Source organism: Lupinus angustifolius, chromosome LG19, assembly GCF_001865875.1.
Source record: "Lupinus angustifolius cultivar Tanjil chromosome LG19, LupAngTanjil_v1.0, whole genome shotgun sequence".
Classification (NCBI taxonomy): Eukaryota; Viridiplantae; Streptophyta; class Magnoliopsida; order Fabales; family Fabaceae; genus Lupinus; species Lupinus angustifolius.
In genome coordinates, this window is record NC_032027.1 from 4,599,736 (window position 1) to 4,609,622 (window position 9,887).

A 9,887-nucleotide genomic window follows, 5' to 3' on the forward strand; every position below is an offset into this window, starting at 1 on the left:
AATTGAGATTGTAGTATAAATGTCAAAAATGTGTAAAAACAGTTTCCATCAATTTTAGTGTTTTAGATTGTAAGGACCATTTTGCACTCAAACTAAAGTTTAAAGTTTGTCTACACTCTACAGATTTTGAATTCCAAAACTAAATCATGCAAACATGCACCATCCAAAGTTTAAGGGATATTAGTAGGCTTTTCCTTATGCAATTTTAATTTATTAATATAATAATATATTCTCTCTTTTCACTAATATTTTTCATTTTTTCACATTGGTTGCCATTACAGGAAGTTGAAGAACCATCAACCACTTTTTTCTCTTAGTATTTGTCCTTTTTACTTATATTACCATACATGTGTATCCTATTAAATATTTATACTAAATTCTCTTACCACAAGTGACATTTAAACTGAGATGTAACGATGAGCGAATATAATAAGAGGAAAAAATGTATATACTGTATCATCCATCATTCATATTTTATCATTATTGACTCGTCAAAAAAATAATGGAAATAAATGATAGATAATGTGCTAACTATATATATATCTTTACAATGAGAAAGAATAGATATTACATTGATATAATAATATGATAACGTGGTTTATTAGTGAAAGGCCCGGTCTAAAAGCCCAAGTCGATTAATTTCCCACGCGATCCGTGGGTAATAGTGAAATTCAGCCATTACCATTCCATAACCACAAACAACACCATTAAGCGATTGGAACTTAGGGTTTCCAACGGAAGCAATAACACTTTTCCATTTCGCTCTCACTCAGGTAATTTCAACTTTTCACTATATGTTGTTTTCATGTTGTAAATATGCAAAGAAATAGAATAATCATGTTCTGTTAGTTCTTTCATACGATATGAGGTTAGTTAGGTATTGTATTGTATTGTATTGTATTTGTACATAATAATTTGTTGAATAAGAACCTTTTGATGGAGTTACAGGAGTTGGAAGTTGGATTTGGATATTCTTAGGGAACACTGTTTTCATATCCAAAGAAGCATGGGGTAATATAATAATATGGAATATGTAGCTTAATTAGGTGCTTAATACGTTTTTTTTTATATAAGCTGAAACCTGAGAAGAACTTATTTTCATAAGCTTTTCTGATTAGCTTATAGGAAAGCCATGACCTAGTTTCATAACTTGTTCCCATAATCCTAAATAAGTTCTATATAGGCCCTTCCAAACCCTAATTGGCTTTCTGCTTTATTTTATTTGTTGGATTAATTGATTTTGAAATGTTATGTTGAGAAAACTTCCAAGGTTAGATATATTGCTCTTGAATGTTTTTAGTCTCCGTATAATTTATTAGTCTTTTCAATGCTTTTTTTCTTACTTTGTTCCTTTTCCCCTTCTTTCTCTGTGCACTGTCCCCTATCAAATAGTTAAACAACAATTAAATGGCCACCATTTTCTGGGCAACTTTCCGCATCTAAATTTCAAGAAATTCTGAAACTCGTTTCTTGAAATTTATTTGACCTTTGACTGGACCTTTGAACATCTTATATCCTCTTGATTTTGGTTCAGATTTCTCTCTTTTCTGTCTCTGTTACTTTTTTTGCTATTTTATGATTATCCCTGGATTTAAAATCAATCACGTTGCTACTCCTTGCTCCATACCTCATGGAACAGTTTCAATCAAATTCCATTTGTCCTCTCATATTGTTTCCACCTTTCCATATTTGCATTCTGTCTTCTATGAATGCTTCTGGCTTCTGTGCTTCTTTCACAGTTGCCTTGCAAGCTTTCTTTTTTAGATTCTTAAAATGACTGGAACAAGACAGAGACAAAATCCAGAATCACCAGAGGGGAACAGTGAGCATGAGAAACCTACAGATTTTGATGAGCAGGTAGACCTTGATGGGGACAATGATCAAGAAGAAGAGGAGGAGGAAGAAGTTGAGTATGAAGAAGTAGAGGTGGAGGAAGAAGTGGAAGAGGAGGAGGAGGAGGAGGAGGAGGAAGAAGAAGAAGAAGAGGAAGAGATGAAGGATGATAAAGAGGAGATGAGTGTGCCTGATACTAAGGATGAAGATGAGAAAAAGAAACATGCTGAATTTCTCGCTCTTCCACCACATGGGTCAGAGGTCTACCTTGGTGGCATTCCTTACAAAATTTCTGAAGAAGATTTGAGGGATTTTTGTCAATCTGTCGGAGAAGTGTCAGAGGTAAGATACATGAAATTATTTTATTTCCCCCCTTTTGCATCATTATGGAATCTGATTAAATCTGTACAGGTTAGGATTATGAAGGGAAAAGATTCAGGTGAAACAAAAGGTTATGCTTTTGTTACCTTCAAGACAAAGGAATTGGCTTCTAAAGCTATTGAGAAGCTGAACAACACTGAATTTAAGGTAATTTGGCAAACTTGTTTATTGTCATTTTTTCTGTAATCTCTGGCAGTTATTTTGTCCAGTAATTATTAAGTGGTTCTTATGCCTGACTTTTTTCATTTCTTTACCTTTTTATCTTCAATATTTTACCACAATTCCTTTGTGTCTGAATTAAGGCATTTCTTCTGAATTTCCAGGGAAAAAAGTTGAAATGTTCAACAGCTCAAGCTAAGCATAAGTTGTTCATTGGTAATGTTCCTAGAAATTGGACAGTAGAAGATTTGAAAAAAGTTGTTGCAGGGATTGGGCCTGGAGTCATTTCTGTGGAACTGTTGAAGGTTTGTTGACATTTTCTATTATGTCACATAGTTTGACTATATATATACTTACATGTGTGTGTATATATATGGTATTTAATAATTTCTTAACTTGCCTCTTGTTATCTAAATTGTAAATTGTGGTATGATTGGTAATTTTTATTTGACCAAACATTTTTTTTATTGTTACAGGATCCACAGAATTCTGGTCGTAATAGGGGATTTGCTTTTATTGAGTATTACAATAATGCTTGTGCAGAATATTCACGGCAGAAGATGTCAGACTCAAAATTTAAACTTGACAACAATGCTCCAACGGTGAGCTGGGCCGACCCAAGGAATTCTGAATCGCCAGCATCATCCCAGGTGATCTATTAATGTTTTTTAATTATTTTTTTATGAATAACTTTCCTTAAAAATTCCAAGAGAAGTTGCTCTGTAGTTTGTTATATTCGAGTTATATTTGTGTTAATATATCAATCTAATGATGGTTGAATTTTTAGTATACTGTGTTGAATTGAGATATTCATGCTTTTAAAAAATTGTATAACTGAGTAATGTTGCTTGCTGCAGGTAAAATCGGTGTACATAAAGAACCTTCCAGAAAACATTACTCAGGATCGTCTTAAGGAGCTGTTTGAACATCACGGGAAGATCACAAAAGTGGTTCTCCCTCCTGCAAAAGCAGGACAAGAGAAGAGCAGATTTGGTTTTGTGCACTTTGCTGAAAGGTCAAGTGCCATGAAAGCATTGAAGAATACAGAGAAATATGAAATTAATGGTACTTTTTCTTCCCATTTTGGATTCATTTTTCTCAATTCCTACCTTATCAACAGTGAGCTGTTAAATATGATAAGGATTAAATTTTCTGGGATGTACAGGCCAAGCTTTGGAGTGTTCACTTGCAAAGCCACAAGCAGACCAGAGGTCATCTGGGGCATCAAACTCACAGAAGCCAGTTGCACCCCCCACTTATCCACCTTATCATGGTTATGGCATGGTTGGAGCCGGTGCCTATAATGCTTTTGGTGCAGGATATGGTGCTGCTGGTTTCACACAAGTAAGTTGCTCTTTGCCATGCTTGAGTCTCTTTTTACACTTTCGTTTTGTATTATAAAAAACTGAGGGTATGAGGCTTGGTGAGGAATATGCTTCCCATGACCACACTGCACTGGTGTGATGAGAATGCTGTCTCCCCCGAAAGGTGTTCTGGGAGTCAGTACTTGACTAATTACAAGACTTGGAAATTTTGACCAAGTTGGATGGTTAAATTTTAAACAGTCCCACTTAAATTTCACTGGAAGTTAATGTTTTCCAGCTTTAAGTTGGTTTTTTCTTTAATGTTGTTGATGGGCTTATATGCCCTCAACTCATGGATTTTTAACATGTGGACTTTGTGTCTCTTGATCAGTTGACACATTGATATCTGTATTAATTATACTATATGCCATTACTAGTAAATATAGTGAAACACAGTAGTCTGAATATTTGTAACTGCTGCCCCTACTTTAACACCGTATCTGCTCACAAGTTGTGTTAAGACTTGCACTTTAAGAAATGAAACACACCTCTTTTTGGTCTTGTAAGCAACACAGCATATACTTGGTGTATTTCTTGTCTGGCTCTGAATGTCTTTTGCTGATATAAAGGTCCTTAAATTTGCAGCCGCTGATGTATGGTGCGGGAGCTCCCCCTGCTGGCATGGCAATGATGCCAATGCTTTTACCGGACGGAAGGATTGGATATGTATTGTAAGTGTGTCTTCCATATGTTCAACCTACCTGCTATTTTTGCTTCTACTTGGTAAGATGTCTTTAGCTTGTTCCACATTAGTAAAACAAATGGTTACATCTCTTGTCCGGGTTTTTGTGTGGCTGTAGGCAACAGCCAGCATTGCAACCGCACACTCCTACTCCCGCATCCCGACACAGCAGGAATGGTGGTGGTAGCTCAAGTGGTGGGAAACGCAGTAATGATAGTAACCATAATAACCATAACCGTGGGCGTGGTCGATTTCATCCCTACTAATTTAACTGGTTGTTTGGACCTCAAGAATCTAGGAAACCAAGTTTTGTTCCTGCTGGTTACCTATCCCAATGCAGAAAGTTAAGCTGTGGCCGTGCGGATGATAAAAACCAGGACCAGGAGAACCAATTCAGAAAAATGATTCAGTTCAATACGTGTATATTTGTTGAAACTTATAATTATTTATGCCTTTAATTCCGTTTTTTTCCCGTGAGGAACTAATTAATGAAAGTAGATTATCTGATGTGCAACCTTATCTTTCAGCAATTTCAACCTTATGTTGTTGAATCCACTTGGACTGAGCCAAAATAGTATTTTTCATAGACTTCAATAAACAAGCCTTCTAACCATGTTAAATACACAATTATCGCTTATGTTCCAATTTGCATAGTTGTATCTTTCAATGATGATGAGAAACCTTTTATAGTGTAACCTGTCAAATTAGTTATTTTTAGCATGTTTTACAACATTTGGTAGAGACTAATTTGACTCTAAAAAGGACTAATTTGACTCACATTTGAATTTTTTTGGGATTATTTTAAGTCTTTCTTTTTTGAAGGATTAAATTGGTAAGGTTGAAAAATGTAAGGGATTAAAAGGGGTACTTACTCTAAAAACAAATGAAAATGAAACTTTATATTAGGAAATAATCATTACATAAGGTACATAACTATCATAGATTGTTTGTTGTTGATTATTATGTATAGAAAAATAACATGGCAAGATTGTTAGGTGAACAGGTTGCGATGCCTAACCTTAAAACCATAGTTATAAAAACCATACCGTACCGGTCTGTTCAACCGGTGAACCGCCCCCCTAACCGGTACGGTACAGGTGTTGAACCGGTCAAGTATCAAAACCGGTCAAAACCGGTGAACCGGCCGATATTTTACTAAACTGATTGGTTTATACACATATATATATTTTTTTAAAAAAACTTAAAAACTTAAAAACTCATTATAAGGTGACCCATCTTTCTCACTCTTCTTCAACACTTCAAAGTACATGTTTCCAAAGCATACTTAGATTACACATTTTGGTTCCTAACATTCGTGTATAATCTCAGTGACATTTGTGTAATCTTGGAGTACTGTCTTAAGATAGAATTTGGTAGAAAAATATAATATTCATATAAGATAACTTTGACTCCTTGATGTTAAATGTTAAAACTCCAAATTTATTTGTTTTATGGAGTGAGTTGTGAAGTTATGTCATTTATTCATATTTTGTGATTGTTAAGTGATACTTTTGCATTGATATATGTTTTTTAATTTAGATTTTGAATTTGTTAAAGACTTAAAGTTGTTTATTTATGTGAATTTTGAGTAGATTATAAATATGGATTATAAATTTGAGTATCTACCTATTTGGAATTTTTTTGCTATAGGTTTATATATATATAAATATAAGTAGGTATGTCCAGTTTAACCGGCATGCGGTTTAATTACTGAACCACTGGTTGAACTACTGTACCACTATACCAGTACCCTGACCGGTTTGATAACTGGTACGGTTTTAACAACACTGCTTAAAACCATGACATTGTCTTCCATCAACACAGTTAAATTATGGGACGATATTTTAGTTCCACCTTGCATTCAAAATTTGACTCATTTAAAAGTTGATAGGTGTGATGGCTTAAAATATTTATTCTCATCCTCGGTGGTTATATCACTTAGAAAACTACAATATCTTGAGATAACTAACTGTCAAATGATGGAGGATATATTTGTCCTAGACATGGAGTTGGTCAACATTCAATCTGGTTTGATTGCACTTTACCCGTCAGATGATGAGCATTTCCAATACAAAATGTTATTCCAAATCATGTCCTAAGATTCAGTCTTAGTCTTGTATCAATGAAAATATATTATGTGTTAGGAGACAGATTGCTAGTACCAGGCCCAAACGAGTCCAAACTAACCCTAGCTGGCAGAAAGATTACATCATGAAATAGTGATTGATTTTTATTCTCTTTCTGTTATATCCAAATCTCCTTTTGTGTAAGATCTCACCAAATGTAGGGCTGAGATCATTTCAGATTTCCCTTTAATTTTCTATATAAACCGTCTAAAGATGTTAATCAATGCATGGATGATGAATATTCAGTAAATTACTAGTGATAGAATTTTTTCTTTTTTCTAGAACCATAAATCAGCCTAACATTTTGGTGCTTTCATTAATTTCTCAATGCCTCCCAAGACCTCTCAAAAAGAACCTGATGACTCCATACCTGAGCTGCTAATGGAAAAACTAAGGGAAAATCAAGAACAACAAGATGCTAGACATGCTGCTATCACTACTGTTCTTCATAATATCACCGAAAAACTCTCTGAAATTAGGTTTGTTCCCTCTCTACCCCCTGAACCACTCTTAGGCTCCCCTGTTCATCTCTCTTCTTCTCATATATCTCATCACAACCCCACTCCTACCATCCATTCACCCACTGTCCAGAATACTACTCACCCACCACTGCCCTATATGCCCCCATCATCTTCCCAACAACCCCACCACCAATCCCATACGCCTAACACCAACCCACACCAGAATCCATATCACCCCCAACCGTTACCTAGGCCCCCCAAATTACAGCTCATGCCATTTGATGGATTTGAATCCTTAGACTGGATTTTTCAAGCGGAATAATTTTTCCAACTCTATCTTGTTCCTCCAGAACAACGGATGCCCATGGTATCTTTTTATATGCAAGGAGAAGCACTTAGTTGGTTTAAATGGATGTTTCACAATTTTCAACTCTCCGATTGGTACACTTTTACCAGGGATTTAGAGAACCGTTTCGGGCCATCCACTTACACAAATCATCAAGCAGAGCTTTTCAAACTTAAGCAATTTAGATCTGTGATGGAGTACCAAAAACAGTTCGAGAAACTATGTAACAGAATATGTGGCTTATCACAGGAAAGTATTCTAAATTGCTTTCTTTCTGGGCTTTTACCTGAGATTCGGCGGGAGTTAGCTATACTACGCCCTACTACAATTTCTGAGGCCTTGGGCCTAGTAAAACTGATTGAGGCCAAAGTTAGAGATTCCAGTCGACCAATCTATAAACCAACCAGATTTGCCCCACCTCTCCACACAACTACCTTTCCTAAAACTCATCCCATTACATCACAGACAAACCCAACCACCCCCACACTACCTATTCGACGGTTGACAACTGCTCAGATGCAGGAACATTGCGCTCAGGGGTTATGTTATAATTGTGATGAAAATTTCTACCCAGGACATAAATGTCAGCCTAAGAAATTTTTGTTGATGCTAGAGGACTGCCCCCTCTTAAACCAGGGAGCTGATTTTGATGACCCTGATTCCCAAGGGATAGACCAAACCACACCGGACCCCCTTCCCTTATGATGATGATCTCATTCACTTCCACATTTCAGATCAAGCACTCGGTGGTCAACTCTCTCCTAAGACCCTCAAATTTTTTGGAGTCATATGTGGCTACTCCGTTACTGTGTTAGTGGACACAGGCAGCTCCCACAACATATTACAGCCCCGACTAGCAACATTTTTTAAACTACCAGTCACGAAGACACCCCAATTTCTTGTCATGGTGGGTAATGAGGCCTATATATACTGTAGTGGGTTGTGTGATAACACCCTAATTATTTTACAAGACAAAGAATTCTTCATTCCTTTTTATCTACTTCCCATCAAAGGGGCTGATGTCGTGTTGGGAATCGAGTGGCTTCGCACTCTAAGACCAATTATTTCAGATTTTTCTGTACCATCAATGCAATTTATAGTGGGGGACTCTACTATCACTCTCACCGGGGAAAATACTTACAACCTTCAACCATCTACCTTTCACCAATTTACTAGACTTCTCCATACAGACAGTATAACTACTTTCCATGCCATCACTATTCTACCCATCCCCCACGATGACTCCACCAACCTACTTGCTACATCACCTACTTCTCATCCCCAAATACAAACAATCTTAGACAATTTCCAACCGATATTCCAGACACCTAGTACTCTGCCCCTATTTCGTGCTCATGATCATCAAATACCCTTACTTCCCTCTTCCACCCTTGTCAACAGTCGGCCCTACCGCTATCCCCACTCCCAAAAAGATACTATGACAACCATGCTTCAGGAAATGTTGCAAGCTGGTATTGTAGTCCCTAGTACTAGCCCATTCTCCTCCCCAGTGCTGTTGGTCAGAAAAAAAGATGGGAACTTGAGATTTTGTGTTGACTACAGGACACTTAATGCAATTACAATTTCTGACCGATTTCCAATCCCCACTATTGACGAGTTGCTCGATGAGCTGGGTGGCGCAACAATCTTTTCAAAAATAGATCTACGCTCCGGATATCATCAAATCCGGGTTCACCCTGCGGATACACACAAGACGACTTTCCGTACATTTGACGGACCTTATGAATTCTTGGTCATGCCCTTCAGCCTGACCAATGCACCATCAACTTTCCAGGCAGCCATGAATGATCTACTCAGGCCCCACTTACGTCGTTTTGTTTTGGTATTTTTTGATGATATATTGATCTACAATACTACTTTAGATGATCACTTGGTTCATTTACAAACTGTGTTACACCTATTACTTACTAACCAGTTTTATGCTAAGTTGTCCAAGTGTCATTTTGGAGTTGATTCTGTTAGTTACTTGGGGCACATTATATCCGCTGCTGGGGTGAAACCAGATCCGGATAAAATTCAGGCTATGGTGGATTGGCCACAGCCTCGTTCTCACACGACACTCCGTGGGTTCTTGGGTCTCACCGAATTTTAAAGAAAATTTGTAAAACAGTACGCCACACTCGCCGCTCCTCTCACCGACCTACTCAAACATAATCAGTTTACATGGTCATTAGAGGCACAACATGCCTTAACAAATTTAAAGAAAGCAATGACAGAAACTCCAGTTTAACAGCTGCCTGACTTCTCCGCCCTCTTTGATGTGGAAACAGATGCCTCAGCCGTGGCCATTGGAGCTGTGCTTTCTCAGCATGGTCACCCCATAGCATTCTTCAGTAAGAAAATGGTCCCACGTATGCAGCATGCTTCTGCATATGTCCGTGAAATGTTTGCTGTTACAGAGGCAATTAAAAAATGGCGTCAATATCTCATTGGTCGCAAATTCAGAATATTAACAGATCAACAAAGTCTCAAACATCTCACATCACAAAGTTTGCATACGCCTGAACAACAAAA

At 37.1% G+C, this 9,887-nt stretch overlaps 1 protein-coding gene across 5 annotated transcripts; it reads left to right on the forward strand.

Moving 5' to 3' along the window:
* On the forward strand, window positions 641-5,023 carry LOC109334273 (heterogeneous nuclear ribonucleoprotein R). Of its 5 annotated transcripts, none has more exons than XM_019569947.1 (9): window positions 641-773; window positions 1,740-2,175; window positions 2,245-2,361; window positions 2,538-2,678; window positions 2,850-3,023; window positions 3,231-3,438; window positions 3,539-3,717; window positions 4,307-4,408; window positions 4,538-5,023. In XM_019569947.1, exons 2-9 carry the CDS (start codon window positions 1,774-1,776, stop codon window positions 4,604-4,606), a joined length of 1,392 nt encoding a protein of 463 aa, XP_019425492.1. In that variant the 5' UTR covers window positions 641-773; window positions 1,740-1,773; the 3' UTR covers window positions 4,607-5,023. The 5 variants fall into 5 exon arrangements, with proteins under 5 accessions (XP_019425492.1, XP_019425489.1, XP_019425490.1 ...); XM_019569944.1 differs by having other exon boundaries at window positions 4,323-4,408; window positions 4,538-5,021; XM_019569945.1 differs by having other exon boundaries at window positions 665-773; window positions 949-2,175; window positions 4,323-4,408; window positions 4,538-5,021.